This window comes from Lepidochelys kempii, chromosome 4, assembly GCF_965140285.1.
Source record: "Lepidochelys kempii isolate rLepKem1 chromosome 4, rLepKem1.hap1, whole genome shotgun sequence".
Classification (NCBI taxonomy): Eukaryota; Metazoa; Chordata; order Testudines; family Cheloniidae; genus Lepidochelys; species Lepidochelys kempii.
Genome location: NC_136383.1, coordinates 68,113,589 through 68,134,292, shown reverse-complemented (window position 1 = coordinate 68,134,292; position 20,704 = coordinate 68,113,589). Strand labels below are relative to the sequence as shown.

The 20,704-nt window shown below is 39.7% G+C and overlaps 1 protein-coding gene across 3 annotated transcripts; it reads right to left on the bottom strand.

Annotated features, from left to right (window-relative positions):
* Nucleotides 1-709: 709 nt before the first annotated feature.
* Nucleotides 710-19,294, bottom strand: LOC140910509 (uncharacterized). Of its 3 annotated transcripts, XM_073341563.2 has the most exons (9): nt 18,633-19,294; nt 17,108-17,194; nt 14,091-14,321; nt 12,554-12,576; nt 9,166-9,311; nt 8,813-8,913; nt 8,582-8,683; nt 4,738-6,610; nt 710-1,802 (listed from the first exon to the last, which is right to left on the bottom strand). In XM_073341563.2, exons 1-9 carry the CDS (start codon nt 19,110-19,112, stop codon nt 1,753-1,755), a joined length of 3,093 nt encoding a protein of 1,030 aa, XP_073197664.1. In that variant the 5' UTR covers nt 19,113-19,294; the 3' UTR covers nt 710-1,752. The 3 variants fall into 3 exon arrangements, with proteins under 3 accessions (XP_073197664.1, XP_073197666.1, XP_073197665.1); XM_073341565.2 differs by lacking the exons at nt 17,108-17,194; nt 18,633-19,294 and adding an exon at nt 15,368-15,435; XM_073341564.2 differs by lacking the exons at nt 17,108-17,194; nt 18,633-19,294 and adding an exon at nt 15,275-15,358.
* Nucleotides 19,295-20,704: the final 1,410 nt, after the last annotated feature.

Below are 20,704 nucleotides of genomic sequence, written 5' to 3'. Positions count from 1 at the left end.
AGAATGAAAGGACGATTAAGATCTTGTGAAGTAGTTTGAAGTCACAGGATCGGCTTGCTTAGAGCCCAATCCTGCAATTTATTCTGAGTGTGAGTCTATACCGCTGAAGTCAAAAAGAGCTGTTATTGACTTGAGATCAATGGCACCCAATTAGCCCGTAAGGCACAGAACAATTCTGAGTTCTTCTTTCTAGCACAGTATGGATGCTTCCCCCAATAATTCAGCTTCATTGTCTACCTGTATCTCACACTCAGAAGACTTACAAGGGAAAAACCTATGGTCATGGCTCGAACGCTGTTCCAAGCACATTTAGGACTGCTTCAGCCTCTACCTAACCATATACTTTCAGGAGCCATTCACAAGGATCAGGCTCCCTTCTGGGTCTCAGATGCAGTTTGTTAAAAGATGCTTTGCAACTCAGGGATTATTTCAGTTTAGAAGTGCACATGCTGTCTACTAAATGTCTACTTTAGCTTCCACTAGCACTGCTGCAATGGCAAAAAATAAAATTCTAATTTCCAGAACTATCTTCACGTACAAAAAGTCTCTGGTTTCATTAATGGGGACCCATACACATTGGCCTACATGTAAACTATAAAATAAATGAGAAATAGCATGCTACTGTTAAAAAGTTACAAACTCAAATAATCAAATCACTTGAGTGTAATTAAATTACAAGACAAAAACAGACTGGAACAAGTTACTACCGTTGGTTTTAAATATTTTAATATATTAGGTGGTGATATACTAAGCACTTGACACTGGTGCTAACAGATAAGCAAATAAATCCATGCTATAAAGATTAGCTAGAAAATGATTTCCAGTGTTCTTTCCTATACACTGTGTACAAGTTAAGCATAACATTAGTAGTTAAGAACAATTCTGAATCCCAACCTCTTAACAGCATCAGCTGCGAGTGTTATCATTCTAATTATTGATGAAGTCAATGAGAACAGCATTATATTAGTATTATGTATAGCCTGGATGATGGATGAGCCAAGAACTCTATGCCACAGAAAAACCACGTCAAGTGGTACTGAAGACATTATTACAAAAGTCACTTCTTTGTTGGATCTAATTCTGCATAAAACTTGGATGAAAACAGTAGTGGTACAGAAGATACTAAATATACCTATTGGGAAGAGTTTTGGTACCATTTTATATAGCGGAGAATGTCAAAAGTTGTTACTTAATTAGTGACAACTACTGTAACTAAAATTTTGCCTTTAATAATGCATTCAATACTTGCTTCCTCTATAGAGGTCAGTAAAGATCAATAACTGAACCTGGAGAAATTGATCAGAAGATTAGAACTCAAGAAGAAATATCATCACTTCAGCCATTAACTATGTATTCTGATAAGACAGATTTGTTTAGATATCCTGTTTAGTGTCTAAAATTTTATAAGTATAAACATTTCATGCAAAGACACCACTTTCTTGTCACCTAAGTACTATTATAGAAAATAACTTGCAGCACTTGATTATATTCAATATATCGCTCAAGGGTAGAAAGAACAGCCTTTCAAATCTATATGTTTGTCTTTATTAAAAGGCATGCTTTATTCTAGCCCTATTTTAGCTGGTTGCTAGTTTTAGAATGTACCTTTTCAGAGAGTAAAAGGCACATTTCACTAATCTAAATATCTGGAGATGCATATACATACAGGATAGATTCAACAGACTATGATAAATACGTTACTGTAAACTGAAAGAGAGATTTGCCCAAAACCAATGTTTCTAGAAAATTCATTTACATTTCTGACCAACTGTTCTGTATGGACGTAGACTTAATTTCCTGTCCTGTGAAAAGAAACATACAATACATATTTAATTTTTTGAATGTCGGTATTAACTCTTCGGAATGTTTCTGCTATAGAATATGTTGATCTACACAGTAAACATTTAGGTCTATAAATCATATAGGGTACAGTTATATGAAGTTTTAGTGACATGGCCATTTCTATGATTAGAAGAGCCCTGTACAAAATAGGGGCCTCAGCCAGCACCTTCCATATATACATAAACCAGTCCATCCATGCTCTCAGTTCTTTAGCTCTATGATCAGCTCTTATCCTATGGCAACTTCAGTCTGTAGCTTTCCACAAACAAGGCCAACAGATGGGGTGTAATACTGGTCACCCCATCTCAAAAAAGGATATTGCAGAATTAGAGTGGGTTCGGAGAAGGATGACAAGAATAATCCAGGGTATAGGAAAAACTCATGAGACAGAAAAAAGACTGGGATTTTATTTTATAAAGATTAATAGACGGCATGTGATAAATATGTAAAATAATAAATGGTATAGAAAAGATAGATCAATCAGGAAATGCTATACTCCCCATCTCAAAACACAAGGAGAGATTAAATGAAACTGAAAAGGTGGCCAATTGAAACCTGATAAAAGGAAATACTTTTTTACACAATAATTTGGTGATGGACTTCTGCACAAGAAATGGTTGAGGCCAAGAATTTGACAAGATTAAAAAAAAAGGTATTTGGCCATGTATACGGATATCAAGAATATCCATAATTATCATAGTTAATATGATTTTGGAAGGGCTGTTAAGCCTCATACTATTTTGCCATAGTTATAAGACAGTAGTAATATTCTTTTAGAGGTGGCAGTATATCGAACAATAATCATCAAATGTAACTGGACTGATTTTTTGATCTCTAGTATGTGTCATATTTCACAATCTGAAAATTCACCTGATTAGTCCTTCCTCAGTGGGCGATTTAATGCAGCATAGTCATTGTTAAAATTTTTGCTGTCATATCGACCTTTAATTTATGTAGGTTTTTCTGTTTTAGAATCTGTTTTCCACAACACTTGATTTCCTCTTTAGATGGAAGTCTCTGCCCATCATGCAAAGATTCACTATCACCAACTCACTCAAAATGACTGTGTTACTATTGATTTAGGACTATATTTCATAAAGTGTAAGCAATATTCTCCACCAATATATACCAATAGTAAGAACTGATTCTGAATATTAATTCAGAGGTTTTATTTAAGAAGCATGGAAGAAATCTAAAATATTCTATTATTGGAATAAAATGGCATGGATAACACAGTCAAGATGCAGCAAAAGATCATTCCATATCTCTACTGCTAATATAAAAAGGTTTTCATTAAGCTGCTCTGATCCTGTGTAGCAGCCTACAGCAGAGACATGCAGAAAAGCAGCTAGAGAGGGGTTTAAAACATCTTTAAAAATCACTTCTCCAAATTAACCTACCAACAGTGGTGACAGTATCATAACGCTTTAGCTTGCATAAAACAGTAGCTAATTTTAGAATTAAGGCTTTAGGTAAGTAATAATAGTTTAGAGCTAAAAATCCAAAATGGCAGCCACAGTGATTTCCTATCAGAAACCTCAGAATGGAAGCAGATTTGATTGAGAGGAGATAAGGGTTAAATAAGAGTTCGATGGGAATGAGTCAGCATATTTAAAGAGAACTAAAGGATGCGGCTAGGAGGAAGATCTATGATAATAGCAAGGAAGTCTCAGGAGGAGGATCAACCAGCTTGAATGACAGATGAAGCTGATTGGCTGAACTGGTATAATTAGGCAGGGAGGATCTATGCTAATTTCTGAATTTGAGAAAGCAACCAGTCAGAGAAGACCAGAAACTGAATATAAGGCTGACAGCCGGGGTGGTGGTGGTGGGTGTGCGTGTAGCCAAATGAATAACAGAGAAGACTGAAGAACAGCAAAGGCATGTAATACTGTGATGTTCTCTTATGCCTATATATAGAAGCCTTGTGTGCTATACTGTATCAAATTCAGGATTATACTGTAATGTTACATGTAGGCTTCATACATATGAATTGGAGGTCTTCATGTGTTTTAATGTGTAACATTGTAATGCTTCCCTGTACATATATGCTGTTTACTAACTGTATTGGGGCTTTATGCATGTGTACGAGGGGTCTCTATGAACCTTGAATATTACATAACTGCTATATGGTCTATGTATGCTGTGTGTTTTGTGCGGTCTTATTTTATTTTGCCACTTTAATGTATGATTTCTAATTAAGATTTAACAGCAGTTTAGGATGTCTTAACAGGTTAGTGTATTCTTCCTTGCTTTACTGAATGTATTGTAACTGCTTATTTTCCTTTAAATAAATGACACTTTGTTTACGAAGAATTGCTGCTTGTACGTCAATCCTTTCAGCAGAAGGCTGTATCCATGTCCTCCCATGAGTTATCAGAATTAGTTGGCTCTGGGGAGTCCTCTGCAGTCCAGAGACAACCCTCCTGGTAAAACCCTGGCATTTCCTCTAGGGCGAGCCACCTCGTTATTACCCATTTGGACAGAACAAATTAACAATTGGTTTATGGTTATAAGCAGGCCAGTATTAGAGTGATTTAGGTCCAAATTTGGGGGTAACTGGTAGAGAGGCAAGAAACTAGAGTTCTAGCTTCAACCTTCATAAGGACATAGAAACCATGTTTAACCCTAAATTCTAACAATGGAAGACATTTTGGAGGTTGATATTGTTTTGTCAGTTTGTACCACAAACATAGTAACCCTACTTTATTATGAATTATACTTGATTGTGATAGTTGTTCCTATTACAGATAAACCCCATTTAAGATTCATAGCAAGACACAAAACGAGCTCGGAGGGAGGAGAGAGTTCTCTCTTTTTAAACTGGCTATGTATTTCAGTACAAACGTTTACCTAATTCCAACATATCTAAACAGATATCTGAATATTATTTACCTTGAAGGGAATTCTCTTCAATTTCGTTCTCTATAGTGCATGTACCTGGTTTTTCATTAACTGTTATTTTGTCTTCTGCAACCAAAAAATATTCTGATGCATTGCTACAGTCACTAGACATTGATGCTTGACTTAGCTCTTCTGTATCAGAGTCTGAAAGATTTAGCGTTTCATGTTCTTTACCTACTGCATGTGCCGAGCCTCCTAAAAATGTACCACCACATGTCACTGGACTAAGACAAGCTGCATTCTGTAACTGCAGAGTGTCAAGTTCATCTTGCTTCCTAGAAATCTCTTCTAAATCTTGGTGTGACTTATAGGTTTCAGCAGTATTTACATTATCTTCAACTTTCACATCTATATGAGGTTTAATTGATGCAACACCAGGATGAGTGGAAAATACATTGCTTTCTTTACTAGGAAAGCCTGTTGAAAACAGAGAGTTGACTATAGCTGGACCACACAAAGAATTCTGTTGAGCAAGCGTGTCTTCAGTTTCAGTCTTCATAGATAGGTCAAAAGAAAAAAAGGAATTGGTACACTTTGGACTTGTAAGTTCAGATATGGCTACTGTACATATTGAAGGTGTAGATTTTTCTACAACTGGATGTGCTTTGTCAATTGATTCTATTTTCATTTTTTCAATTTCACTATTCGATAAAAACAGCATCGAGGAGGAAGATAGTGAGTTGGAAGTACTTTTGACAGAACCTTCAAATGAGGTTACAGGTGAAGATTTACATTCCAGAATACAATTATTGGATGAGAAGGAAAATATATTACTACAGGGGACAGGCTGGCTCTTGGAAACATCTTTCTTCCCAGTGTCACTACTAGATGTACTACAGGCTACAGTAGCAGTGGAATCAGGGGTACTGGCACTCTGCTCCTGTGGGACTACTGTAGGAGATTTTAGCCAGTTATATTTTACGTCTTTGCTTACAGAAACGTTCTCTTTTCCGGTTTGAAATATTGTACTTTGTTCAGCTGGCTTCTCAGATAGGCTTGAAAATGGTGACATCTTCAATGAATTGCTGAGTTTGGATACTGTAAAACAATCTCTTTCCGAATTGCTAAAGGTAAATGAAAAAACTGGCTTTCCACTTTCTGATGATCCTAGTTTAGGACTTGTAAAGGCAGCAGAAGCTTTAGCCTCAGTTAAAGCTGAAGACTTAAACTTCGTATAATTTCCATGTTGATTGCCCATTTTATCTTGAATATCACATCTTCCCACATAAAAAGTGGGGAAAACCGAATTATTCTTTTCTTTTTTGAAGAAAAATGTAGCGGCTGCCTTATTTAAATTGGGTAATGATGAGTCATTACCCGAATTGGGGCTAAAAAGTGGAACAGAAAGGCTCTGAGTAGGAGCACCTAAAAAGTTTGGTTTTGAAACAGGAACAGGTTTTATTGCTGATGCTGGTAAGCCAGGTGAAGTGCTAGGACTTGCTAATGTTTTTGCAGAAATGGGAACCGGTGATGACTGTTCCATTTTTACTTTGTTTTTTATTACCAAGCCATTGGAATTTTCTGATGTGGAGGTTAGTTTGCTTACTTCCGGAGATCTTGTTCCATTAAATAAGTTCAAGTCACTGTTCAATTCAGAGAAATTCCAGTTCACAGGTGGAAAGCTGAATTTGTAACTACTGGAACTGGAAAAACTAGTGTTACTAAAACTTCCTTTTTGTAATTTTTGTGTTTTTATTCTCTGTGCATCTTTCACTTTGGGAGGTGAGGACAGAAGGGGAACTGCTGAGAATGTACCCTTCAAAGAATCAGTTATCACAAATGTATGCTTTGTATTTGCAGGTGAAGTCTGCATCTTCAACGGATCTGATTTCCGATGATCCATATAATAATTATAACGTACCTCCTACAATTATAGAAAAATCACCAAATTATTTAGTACAAGGAAAAGTAATAAGCCATCAGAGTTACAAGTTCTTTAAATATTATGTGAAGGCAAACTATTAATTTGTTGTACTTATATGTTCTAAGACTACTTTAAATTACTTAGAATATTTTGCTGGACACTTAAAAGGCAACAGAAAAAAATATACAAACTGTTCGGATTAGAAGAAATCTATAACTTTTTAAAAGTAAAATATTTAAGTGACTTAAACAAAACCAAAATCCAAATACTTCAGTGACATAAGTATCAAAGAATGAGACTACACAGAAGTAATATCTTTATAACTTCAAGTTAAAAAACTGATCAATTCTGATTTTAGCAAAAATTGTTTAAGATGCAAGAGAATATTCTCATCTGAGAATGAAAACCTAAATCCAATGCAGTACTTTTATCCAGCGCCAATGAATTTCTCTGAATTTCTTAGTCACATTAAGATAACCACTTTGACTGCTGTGTATCTATGGTAACAAGGCAAAAGTTTCATTTTATGTCTACAATACTCAAATGCCTCTAACACTCAAGAATATGGAACTGGAGAGGCAACAGTTATGGAAGGCCAAAACAGCTATCAAATGACTACGGAGGGAAGATCTTTTTTAGCAGAAAATGTCTTGAGGAAGAAGCTAGATAAGCTTTATCAGCTGCACTGAATCATGCCTGACACAGCAACTCAGATACTCCTTCACTGACTGCAGTCAAAAGAAACTGGGATTTGGAATACTAGGGGACACATATAACCCATCACTGCAGAAACTGTGACTTACAATCTACTAAGTGTTTAAAAATTTGAGCATGAGTTATCACTTTAAATGCACACAAAAGCATAGGCCCAATATCAACACATACTAACTACTTCTCAGGAAAAGATGTGGCACTCATTCATACTTCGGTTTGATCACAGTATCTTTCCCACTGAAACTGGGCCTTACCTTATCTTTAAGTATGGACTACTTGGACTTGAAGTGTGGCCAAAAAAATGTGAACTTCTCAAATAAAGTTTAAAAATAATCCACTTGCACTTTTAACAATCCACAACAGTGAGACATTTTTCTATAAAAGCTATTAGGTTGTAGTTCTACATTTCATTTAAGAAAAAAGTTAGTGTGCAGTAGCCTGAATTAAAAGTAGGTGACTGACCCATCAAGAGTATCAGTTTAGTATAATTAGGGCATCATGGACTGTGAAATAAGCCCTTCCCCGTGAAATCGAATGTCCCCTTGCTTCTAGGAGCGTCCCAGAAAAGGGGGCTTCTAGCTCCAGCTGGGCAGGGACAGGACTTGTCTGTCCCCTGCACTGCTGTTTGGGGGGGGAGGGGAGAGGAGGAGGAGGAGGAGAGAGAAAAACCATCAGACCCACCTCTGGGTGCCTCCCTCTGCTGCAGGACACTATGGGACTGGGCAGCAGCCCCAGAGGTTCCTGCAGCTGGAGGAGACTTGTAGAGTTGGGTCCAATCTTCCCTGTGCTGTTGGGAGCACCCCAGCAAAGGCGGTTCCTAGCTTTGGCTGGGCAGGAAGAGGACCTGTCCATCCCCTGCACAATTGCTGTGTGCATGTGCGCAGTAGGAGCGGGGAGCCCCCGGGAACCTCCTGCTGTTGCAGGAAGCTCTGCACTTTTCACAGAAGTGAGGGTGGCAATCTCATTACAAGTAGGTTTGTGCCCCTCCCCCCAACACACAATCCCCCTTTGGGTCGGGACCCGTAGTTACACCACCATGAAATTTCAGGTTTAAACATCTGAAAGTGTGAAATTTACCAATTTTCAAATCTTATGATGATGAAATTGACCATAATGGACTGTGAATTTGGTAGAGCCCTAAGCAAAATGAGAGGGGGGAGAGCCCGAAGTAAAAGACTGTCACAATATGAAACATTAACTTGTTTATCCAAACACAATTAGTAGTTGAGCAATACTTACACCAAAATGCATTCTTACCTCATGACTCATGTTTTGAAATGCTGACATTTCTGATATTGACATTAAGCGAGTACAGATCTTACTACCGTCAGTCAAAGTTTCCTCATGTCCCACTACAGGCTGAAAAAAGTTGCATTAGACATTGCCCATTTTGGATTTTACAAAGCCAAAAGAACATACTTAACCATTAAAAAAACAAAAAACAAACAAACAAAAAACCTGTAGTAACTCTTGTAAACAAGAACTTACATAATACGTGCTGTGTATGTTTTTCTGATCTTTCCATTGTTTTGCACTATTTTTATATACACACTTTCCAGTTAAACCTTCATTTCCTCCAGAAGAAAGTTCTGTTCGAAAAGAGGAATAAAAATAAGACTGATGTGTTTTTTTTTTTAAATACAATACAAAGAACACTTGACTCATCAGATGTAACTTACCAAGTTATGAAACCAGGGCAGCTAAAACACTTTCCATTTTGCAAACTGAGTATTGCTTTAATATAAAGTTTATTGTGGTAGGATAACAGATTTATTTTCAACATATGTGTTAAAAATAATGAACTGTGCACTGTGTTCAAAATATATGTATCTTTTTTCTACCTTTAACAATGAATGAATCAACTGAAGTCAGCTGCAAAGCCAAGATTTCATTAACCACAGATTTGATGTCCATTTGCTTTTGGGTAGACTCTGGTGCTTTTTCATAGCTAGATGCTATGTGCATCAGGTCAAACTGAGTCTTCATTCTGGAAAAGAAGTGAAAAAAATCTTTTACACAATTATGTGTGTTCCGCTGGGCTCAAAACAGAAAAAAGTTATACCTACTTAATAAAAATAATTACATTAAAAAAGGAAGTCAGTAGATGGCAGAAAAATATCTGAAGAGATTGATCTTCCTCTACTTAGAATTTTCTAATTTCCTTTCTTAGAAAAGGCCACTTGAGAATCTGTTGGAAAAAATTCTGTGATCAAAATAGCCAAAAGGGATCTCAGTCTGCCAGAGAAGCTGTATGTCATGGTCTAAAAGGATTAACCCCTTCTAGCTGTACAGATAGCAAAAGAAGTTTCAGTGAGAAAGGTTTTTTGGGGGAGGTGGGAGGGAGCAAAAGGTGTCTGTGTGTGGGGGGGAGGGGAACTGAAGAACTGATATTATTATTTAAGCATTTGTTTAGTTTGCCCTACATTTAAAGGCCCATAATCCAGCATAATGAAATTTAAACAAGTAGGCGGCAATAACCATCAAAGCACATTCTTCTTACGGTAATTGTTCAGAACAATTAATTTTGTCAAACCACCAATCAGCAAGGAGGCAAATCATTCCATTGAGAAATTCTAAATACACAATAGGAGAATTTGAAGAAACTGCAAGTTTTATTTATTTATTTATCCAGAATTCTGCACCTCTCCTGTACCTGTTTTTGAAATAATTAACTAGTCAAGCAGAAAAAGGTTAATATGTACACTATAAGAAAAGGAGTACTTGTGGCACCTTAGAGACTAACCAATTTATTTGAGCATGAGCTTTCGTGAGCTACAGCTCACTCCATCAGAGCTGTAGCTCACGAAAGCTCATGCTCAAATAAATTGGTTAGTCTCTAAGGTGCCACAAGTACTCCTTTTCTTTTTGCGAATACAGACTAACACGGCTGTTACTCTGAAATACGTACACTATGAAAATATAAGAGATGTGGCCGAAATACTGTTGCCAAATATATTCTTCAGTAATAAGAGATAAAGTACTGTTAGTCCACTGTGTCTGAACCCAAATTACACCTTTTTCCCCCAGAGGTCATTCCTCATTCTGTGAAAGAGAATTTTAAAGTTCTGTTCTCACTTACTGTAATTTTTTTTTTTAAAAGGCTTTGCCTAATTAAGTAAGTACAAAACCATAAAAAAGCCAAATATGGCATTTTGTGCATCCCACAGCAAACATTTAAATTGCAAGAGAAGGTACTGTACTCCATTACTTCAACAACAACAAAAACACACTTTGCAAGCTTTTCATGGAAAGTTTGAATAAGAAATTTAATTCCATTAATTATATTAGAGCTGACTGAACAAATCTGTATATGCTCAAACATTCTTGATTCTAATTCATTAAAGTATTCAAAAATTAGTTTTAAAAACATGATGCTCCTGAATTGGAGCATTTTGTTTCTCAGAGAAAATTACAAGATTAATATACAGTTCAACATACAGTAAATTCATTATATTCAATTTAATATAAAATTTAAATCACCGGATTTATAGTGTGTCTCAGTAACATTTCATACATAAAGAAGCTATTTTATCTAATTATGTTAGCAGGACCTATAAGCATAATTCCTGAAACCTTCTTTAATACTCCCACAAAAACTAGATTTTTACAGTCCCACAGCAGCATGGCATCTGATAAACTAAAGCACAAACTTAAGTCAGAAAGAGATTAAAATATTCAAAGGGTCAGTTTTCAGAATGGAGAGGTAAATAGCTGTGTTCCCCAGGGATCAGCACTGGGATCAGCGCTGTTCAACATATTCATAAGTGATCTGGAAAAAGGGATGAACAGTGAGGGGGAAAAGTTTGCAGAGGATACAAAATTACTCAAGACAGTTAAGTCCAAAGCAGACTGCCAAGGGTTACAAAGGTATGTCACAAAACTGTGTGACTAGGCAACAAAATGGCAAATGAAATTCTATATTGATAAATGCAAAGTAGTGCACATTGCCAAACATAATCCCAACTACTCATACAGAATAATGGGGTCTAAATTAGCTATTACCACTCAAGAAAGAGATCTTGGAGTCACTGTGGATAGTTCTCTGACAACAACATCTGTACAATGTGCAGTTGCGGTCAAAGAAAGAAAAATGCTAACAATGTTAGGAACCATTAAGGGATAGATAAGACCATAAATATCATAATGCCAATACATAAATTCATGATTCGCCCACAACTTGAATACTGTGTGCAGTTCTAGTCACCCTATCTCAAAAAAAAAAAAGATACTTGAAATGGAAAAGATACAGAGAAGGGCTACAAAAACAATCAAGGGTATGGAATAGCTTCCAGAGGAGGCGAGATTAAAAAGACAGACTATTTTCATCTTGGAAAAAGAGATGACTCAGGGAGGATATGATAGAGGTCTATAAAATCATGAATGGTGTAAAGAAAGCGAATAACTAAATGTTATTCACCCCTTCTCAAAACACAAGAATCTGGGGTTGCCCAATGAAATTAATAGGTTGCAGGTTTAAAACAAACAAAAGGAAGTACTTCTTCACACAACGCAGTCAATCTGCAGAACTGGTTGCCATGGAATGTTGTAAAGGCAAAAGCCATAACTGGACTCAAAACAGAATTAGATAAGTTCATGGAGGATAGGTCCATCAATGGCTATTAGCCAAGATTATCAGGGATGCAACCCCATGCAGCAGGTGTCCCTAAGCCTCTGACGGACGGACACTGGGACTGGAAGACAGGGAATGGATAACTTGACAATTGCCCTATTCTGTTCATTTCCTCTGAAACATCTGCCATTAGCCATTGTCAGAAGACAGAATACTGGGCTAGATGTACCACTGGTTTGACCCAGTATAGCCATTCTTATGTTCTTATATTATTTTCTGAGACAAAGCAAAAAGACAGTATTAAGGCTTTTTAGGACAGTGTTTACAGAAAAACATGAAGTAGTATCTGAAGTGATTATTTCAAGATCCACTTTTATCTGTTCAATAATAAATCTGTGAAATTCCAACAGCTCTAGAAGAATTTTGAAATTAAATGTTAGAAAGTAATGATCTCAAATATTCACAGAACTTCTACAACTGTTCAAAACTGTTCTGTGTATCTCTCCATATTAATTAATCCACTGTATTCCCTGGACACTCCTCTCCCAACCCCCCACAGTCATGATATGAATATTAAACTAAACTTTTTTGTATCTTACCACCTTACTCAACTATACACTAACAAACTACAGAAACTAGAACACATGAAATGTATGTACCTTTTATTCAAGCCACATGCCACCTGTAATTAAAATAAGACTGCATTAGAGTTAAGGATGTTATTTAAAAATAAAACAAAAGTACTTTACCAGAATATCTGAGAGAAGTTAACTGTTCAACTTGTTAAAAAATAACTCTTCATTTCATCAAGACATAATCAGAACTTTAAGGGCTCACAGAAGTAGAAGAGCAATAATCACACACAGGGAGTGTCATGTCTGGGAAAATTATTTATCTTGTAATATTTTGTTCTGAGGCCAAAGGAGAAATCTTTCCTAAAAGTCAAATCCAAGACACTGTGCATGAGGCAAAAGCCACATGGCTGTCTTTGAGATCAAAATGTACTTGAAAACATTTTGGCAGGATTTCCATACCATGGACTTGTGCTCCTTAGTGCAAGACTAAGAGTCGGTCTACACTTGAAATGCTATCCCGAGAGGTGGTAGCTAGGTCGATAGAAGAATTCTTCTGTCGACCCAGCACTATCTATACAGGGATCTAAATCAGCTTAACTACAGCTCTCGGGGTGTGGATTTTTCATACCCTGAGTGACATAGCTAGGTTGATCTAATTTGTTAGTGTAGACCAGCCCTAAGGGACTTTTTCTACACGGTAGGGTAGTGCACTCTCTACAGGGGAGTGATTTCTAGAGCATGCTAACTGGACCATGTAGACCCTGTTGGCGTGCATAAAAGGCTCCCTAGGGTACTTCAACAGAAGACAGCTATAAAATAACTATGTTAAAGCACACTAATGGCATCTGTACAAAGCAATTAATGTTCAACAAGTTAGTGGGCACTGGAAATCACACTCCATAGAGTGGCTTTCCCCATCATGTAGACAAGTCTAGAAAGAGTTCCCAAAATCGTAAAAATTTTGGTCACTGAGGGTCACATAGTGTTTTATAATGCAGCCACTTGCCCCACCCCACTACTTTGAGTACATGCCTCACAGAATTTTAACCAAGTCTCTAGGAACTTTCCAATCAGTTCCTGATTGAGCTGGAAAGGAATAAAATAAGTCACTCACAAAAATTCAAGTGAATTAGAAATTAGTGCTTTAAAACAGATTGTGCAATACAAGGGGTGGGAACCCTTCACATCCCCCACATCAAAATAAGGTTCTCTTCTACACTCTGAAGGGAAGTGAGACTCCTGTCAGAATTGCACCTTCAGAGAAGCAGATTATACGGCAACATCTAAACAGAATTCGCCTTGAGTGTAAGAGCTTGGCTACACTTACATTTTATAGCGCTCTAACTTGCTGTCTCAGGGGCGTGAAAAATCACCCCTCTGATCGCAGCAAGTCAGAGCGCTTTAAAGCGCTAGTGTAAATAGGCTCCCAGTGCTCGAAGCTAATCCCCTTGTGGAGGTGGATTACCAGGAGCGCTGGGAGAGCTCTCTCCCATGACAGCGCTTTGAAGTTTCCAGTGTGGCCATGCCTTAAGTATCTCAAAGGATGTCCCAAACAGGGGGTGGGGGGTGTCACATGCACATACTACTTGATGGCAGATCACTGTAATGTAAAAATTATCACCTCCAGGAAACGCTCAGGATCACATTCATCAACAAGCTTTTCACAGTCCTTCAGGAAACTCTCAATGGTTTTCTTGTGAGTTTCCTTCATTTTCTTCCAAATTTGATATTCCTTCTCTTTCTTACTTCTCTGACTTTCAATGTCTTCTAGCAATTCCTTTTTTCTCATTTCCAGAGTTTTGAAAATTTCTTCAAATTCCAACATAATTATCTCTGCTTCTTTGTTCAAGATCTAGAAACAAAGTATTTTGCACAAAGATCTAATAACAGTAAGTCTTTACACTATGTCATCCCTGCAAGCTGCATGGAAACTTTTTAAAGACACCACAACAGAGGCTCAATTTACATGTATACCCCAAAATTAAAAAACATAGTAAGAGAACCAAAAAAGTGCCACTGTGGCTAAACAACAAACTAAAAGAAGCAGTGAGAGGCAAAAAGGCATTCTTTAAACAGCGGAAGTTAAATCTTAGTGAGGAAAATAGAAAGGAACATAAACTCTGGCAAATGAAGTGTAAAAATATAATTAGGAAGTCCAAAATAGAATTTGAAGACCAGCTAGCCAAAAACTAAGTAATAGCGTTTTTTTTTTATTTTTTTTTTTTTTAAAAGTACATCAGAAACAGGAAGCCTGCTAAACAACCAGTAGGGCCACTGGACAATCAAGATGCTAAAGGACCACTCAAGGACGATAAGGCCATTGCGGAGAAACAAAATGAATTCTTTGAATCGGTCTTCATGACTGAGGATATAAGAGAGATTCCCAAACCTGAGCCATTCTTTTTATGGCTCTGAGGAACTGTCCCAGATTGAGGTGTCATTAGAGGTGGTTTTGGAACAAATTGATAAACTAAACAGTAATAAGTGACCAGGACCAGATGGTATTCACCCAAGAGTTCTGAAGGAACTCAAATGTGAAATTGCAGAACTACTAACTGTAGTCTGTAATCTATCTTTTAACTCAGCTTCTGTACCAAATGACTGGAGGATAGCTAAATGTGACTCCAATTTTTAAAAGAGGACTCCAGAGGTGATCCCAGCAATTACAGGCCCATAAGCCTGACTTCACTACCGGGCAAACTGGTTAAAACTATAGTAAAGAACAAAATTGTCAGCCACATAGATTACAATAATTTGTTGGGGAAGTGTCAACATAGTGTTTGTTAAATAGAAATCATGCCTCACCAATCTACTAGAATTGAGGGGGTCAACAAGCATGTGGACAAGGGGGATACAGTGTACGGAGATTTTCAGAAAGCCTTTGACAAGGTCCCTCACCAAAGGCTCTTAAGCAAAGTAAGCTGTCATGGGATAAGAGGGAAGGTCCTCTCATGGACTGGTAACTGGCTAGAAGATAGGAAACAAAGGGTAGGAATAAATGGTCAGTTTTCAACATATGCATAAATGATCTGGAAAAAGGGGTAAACAGTAAGGTGGCAAAATTTGCAGATGATACAAAACTACTCAAGATAGTTAAGTCCCAGGCAGTCTGCGAAGAACTACAAAAGGACCTCTCAAAACTCGGAGACTGGGCAACAAAATGGCAGATGAAATTCAATGTTGATAAATGCAAAGTAATGCACATTGGAAAACATAATCCCAATGATACATATAAAATGATGGGGTCTGAATTAGATGTTACCACTCAAGAAAGCGATCTTGAAGTCATCATGGGTAGTTGTCTGAAAACATCTATTCAATATGCAGTGGCAGTCAAAAAAAAAAAAGGGGGGGGCACGCCCTAACAATATTATGAACCTTTAAGCAAGGGATAGATACGATGGCACTAAATATCATAATGCCACTATATAAATTGCCCACAGCTTGAATACAATGTGCAGTTCTGCTTACCCCATCTCAAAAAAGAGATATTTGAATAGGAAAAGGTAAGGAGAAAGGCAACAAAAATAATTAAGGGTATGGAACAGTTTCCGTTCAAAGAGAGATTAAAAACCTGGATATTTTTCAACTTGGGAAAGAGATGACTACGTGGGATACAAAATAAGTCTATAAAATCATGAATGGTTTAGAGAAAGTGAATACCAAACTGTTATTTACACCTTCAGATAACACAAGAACCAGAGGTCACCAAATTAAATTAATAGGCAGCAGGTTTAAAACAAACAAAAGGAAGGATTTCTTCACACAGCGCTGAGCCAATCTGTGGAACTCACAGCCAAGGGATGTTGTGAAGGCCAAAACTATAACAGGGTTCAAAAAGGAACTAGATAAATTCATGGAGGATAGGTCCATCAATGGCTATTAGTCAGGATGGGCTAGGATGGTGTCCCTAACCTCTGTCTGCCAGAAGCTGGGAATGGGCGACAGGGGATGGATCAGAAGATGATTATCTGTCTGTTCATTCCCCCTGGGGCACCTGGCATTTGCCATGGTTGGAAGACAGGATATTGGGCAAGATGGACCTTTGGTCTGACCCAATATGGCCATTCTTATGTTTGATAGCCAGGGATACAACCTCATGCTGTGGGTGTCCGTACCATCTGACTGCCAGAAGCAGGGAGAGGATGATAGGGGGTGGATACCTCGATGATTACCTATTTGTTCATTCCTTCTGAGGCACCCGACATTGGCCACTGTCAGAAGATAGGCTAGAGATGGACCATGGTCTGACCCAGTATGGCCTTACTTATGATGCTGGTCTGGATGAGGAGGTCTTGAGGTGTTAGTTCCAGGTCCCCAGGGGGTGGGGTGTGTGTGTCTCTCTCTTACCATCGCCCAGGTGGGGAGGAGGGAAGGGATCAGGTCCTTCTCCCACTGCAGGGGTGGGGATGCGGTTGGATCCTTCCCCGGGAGCAGCATTGCAGAATAAGCCGGCCCTGTACTCACCCTGCAGCAGTGGCTTCCGCCACACACAGCTGGGCCAGCAGGGGCAGATGCTGCAGGGTATGTTTTTCATTTTATTTTACAGGTTGTTTTTATTTTATTTTGTGTTCTCTCACATTTGCAAAAAACACAGGGCTCCACTATTCTCTACAGATGTCATTATGTCTAACTCACCTCAGTATCTTTTGGATGACTTGATAGTTCCTTCACCAAGTTCTCATTTATTGCTCTCAGTTTCTTCAGGCTGCTAAAGAAGGTTAACTGCAGGACATAAATTTATAACCACTTAATCTACTTTTTTTTTTTAATTAAAAAAAATCTACATTATCCTCTTTAATCATACTATATCTACAGACTGCACAGAGTTTAACTAGACTATTAAGGCATTACTTATATAAAAAGACTCTTCATGCTTTAGGACAATGAAGAAACTTGCATTTGGTATTTTTCCTCTCTCCTCTTTAGGCTTGTCTACTCTAGAAAGTTTTGCTGCTTTAACTATACCAGTATAGTTAAACTCCAGACCAGATTGTGTGTTCCTCTTTTCCTGTGCTGAGGGGACAAGCTGCCTTTGCCCCTCCGCACTTCCAGCCTGCATTTCCACTGGTCAAGCTGCAACATCAGTATAGAACAGCCACAGTGCCATGTGCTCTACTATGCCCCATACCCATCCAATGTACCAGGGACATTCTGCAAGTGCAATTAAACTGCAGCATAAAGGGACTGCTTAATAATGTACTACCTAGCTTGTACTTCAGATGGAGCCTGGAAAAGTGGTTGAATGTCCACTCTCTGGCAAAAATACACTGCAGATAAAGTACTAAAAAAGGCACATGCCTTCTTCATGCTAAAATATCCCAGGAGCCGTCTCTTTCACCTTAACTGCTTTTCCTTAATCCACTATCCAAATCCAAAAGTGTTAGGCCAAAAAGCAGATAGGTAACGTGACTGCCAAGAAGCGCCTCTACATCGGATGGCTGGACTAGCATATTCTTGGTTTTAGGGAAACACGGTTAACATACAAGACATTAAGGGCCTGTCTACAGGTGACACTTGATATAATGACGAAGTGGTTTTCCTCCTCCTCCTGCTATAGCTAATCTACTCCCTCAAGGAGCTGTAGGTAGGTTGACAGAATAATTCCTGAGTTGATCTAACAATGTCTATCCTGGGGTTTAGGTTGGCTTAACTACATTTTTGGGGGCGGGGTGTGTGAATTTTTTTTACAGAGCTAGAACCACCACAGTTTTAGGTTTAGAGCAGGCCTAAGATTATCAGCTTCAACATCTTGAACCCGTCTACAGTCTATTCAGTTAAAATCATAAAACTATCTACGAGGAGGTGGAGGGAGAAACAGCTTGTTAGGGCACTGTGATAATTAGGTCAGGACACTGCCATGTTACTACATGGCTTGGCCTTAGGTATGCAGGATAAACAGGAAAGACCAGGACTTGTTAATGCAGCGTCCTGGCCCTGAAAGCTTTCAGGGGAATGCTCTGACTTATTACAACACTCGGCCCATTTGGCTCTAACAGGTTCTCAGGAGGCAGCCCCGCTTATTGTGTTCGCCAACCAGGCCTGCGCTGCTGGGTGGTCTGGGCTAAGCCTCGAGGGAGGCAGCGGCTGGGTAGGCAGGTTGCTATTTCACCCCGCAATGGGCACAGCCGGCCGGCCGGCCGGTCGGGGGCGCGGGGCTTACTTTCTCCTCCTGGTACACGGTGTCCAGGAGGTTGACGGCGTGGAAGATGCCCTGGTGCCCCTCAGACACGCACTGTCCGCAGCCCGCCTGGCGGCACATCCGGCAGTACAGCTGCACCAGCCGGGCCGGGTGCTTCTCGCAGGTTGCTCCGAACGCCGGCGGGGGGCTCAGCGCCCCCGCCTCGCCGCGCCCCGGCCCCGGCCGGCCCCCGCCGGCCCTGTACAACTTCACCACCTCCGCCAGCGTGGTGTTGACGGGCAGCGCCGCGTAGCCGCCGCGCGGCAGCGGGCAGAGTTTCCTGCAGAGCGGGCAGGAGAAGCGCAGGCCCTGGCCCGCGCGGGGCGAGGGGAGCGGGCCGGGCTCCCCGGAGGCCAGGCACTCCAGCACGCAGCCCTTGCAGAAGTTGTGCGAGCAGAGCGGCAGCGTGACCGGATCCTCAAAGAGGCCGAGGCAGACGGCGCAGGTCAGGCTGGCTTCCATCGGGGCCAAGCCGGGGGCGCGGCGCGGCGCGGCGGGCCGCCCTTCGCAGAGACCCGCTCCCCCGGGGGCTGGAGCCGCCGCCCTGCGGCCAGCTCCCACGGAGCTCGCCCCCGGCCGGGCACAGCAGCCCCCTGAACTTCAACCGCCCGCCTCGCGCTCCAAGCTGGGCGAGATGAGGAAAGAGCGGCTGCGGAACTGCAAGCCGGGGAGCGGCTGTGATTGGAGGAATGTGAGAGATTGACAACGCTAGCTGCTACTCGTCGAAACATGCGGCCCGGGAAAACACCAATCGTATCACAATGAGAGGGGCGGGACTAAAGCAGCCCTACCCAATAGGAGGTTTGGGCTGAGATGTAGGTGCTGGGGCAGCTGCTGTTTCCCACGGGGCGGCAGCGCGTGCGGGAGCCGTAGTCTGGAGCAGCTCTAGGTCTTGTGATCTCTGAAGGGCAGGGAACGTACCTGTGTAAAGAGCCTAAGGCAATGGCCCCAGTGCAGTATAAACAACTATTAGGCGTAGGGTTCCCTATGACCCTCACACCCTAGGGTCTGTAAGGACCACCACTTCTCACCAGATTTGCCTCCCCCACCCCCAGACCTTCAGTCCTTGATTTCCGTGGTGGCAGAGATTAGTTTGGGGTTGTCCATACCTAGCCCATGGGAACTGGACGGGGACCATCAAAGTCCTACTCCTAAATCTGTCATATGGTAATGACATTGGAGCACTGCTGACCAGGATGGAGTCAAACAAGTGACAGAGAGCAAAAGGCTCCTTTGTCAGCTACCAGTCACCTAAGCCATCCCATTCTCTTATCTTACATTATTTTAAAATGTGTTTTTTCATGAATACAATAAAAGTTTCTTCTTTTTTCCATGTTTGGACTACAAAATACAAAAGGCCAGATTGTTGATTCTTTTTCCATTGATGAACTTTCGGTCACATAAGTAGCCCCATAGACTTCAATAGGACTATTCGTAGGCAGTGCTTGCATGAGTAAAAGAAGTCACAATCTGACCCAAAGAAAGGAACTTTGTTATATATATATATATCTACATATTTTACTAATCTTATTCTGATATGAATTAGCTCCATGCTGGTATAAAATAGCTATGAGCTGAAAGTACTTTTGAACATTCACCACAGTTGCACTGCAATATTAAAATCTTTCGTAACAAAATCCCAAACCTACATAATTTCACATTGCTTCAAGTTTTGTTAATAAGGCAAATTTTGGTCCACAATCACCAGGTATTAACATTTCCGCTAATGATGGTCAAGTTTACTCTCCCAAACTTTTTCTTTAACAGTTCTGGTTAAGGAAGTATGAGTTAAATCCAAAACCTTTTGATACTGATCAATTTCAGGTTTGTTTTCCTTTGAGTTTTCAGATTATTGTAAATCAAACACAAAGGTTTTGAAACAAACCGAAAACAAGGTTTGCCCCACCCTAGGTAGACTGAAACTACACATCAGTTTTGCATAGCCCTGAGGTGACATGCCAGAGCAAACCAATCAACCTATACTGTTACATTTTAGAATTATGTTTATAGAAAATCACAGATTAAAAAATCTTCAAGTGTTTGTACTAAATTGA

Bases quoted from the DNA above. Each gene is read 5' to 3' on its own strand.
- LOC140910509 (XM_073341563.2), bottom strand. From the start codon at position 19,112: ATGGAAGCCAGCCTGACCTGCGCCGTCTGCCTCGGCCTCTTTGAGGAT. The intron at 8,684-8,812 runs GTAAGTTCTTGT...AACTTTTTTCAG, and splicing joins ACATACACAGCACGTATTAT to CCTGTAGTGGGACATGAGGA. The intron at 1,803-4,737 runs GTAAATAATATT...TTCTTTTCACAG, and splicing joins TGAAGAGAATTCCCTTCAAG to GACAGGAAATTAAGTCTACG.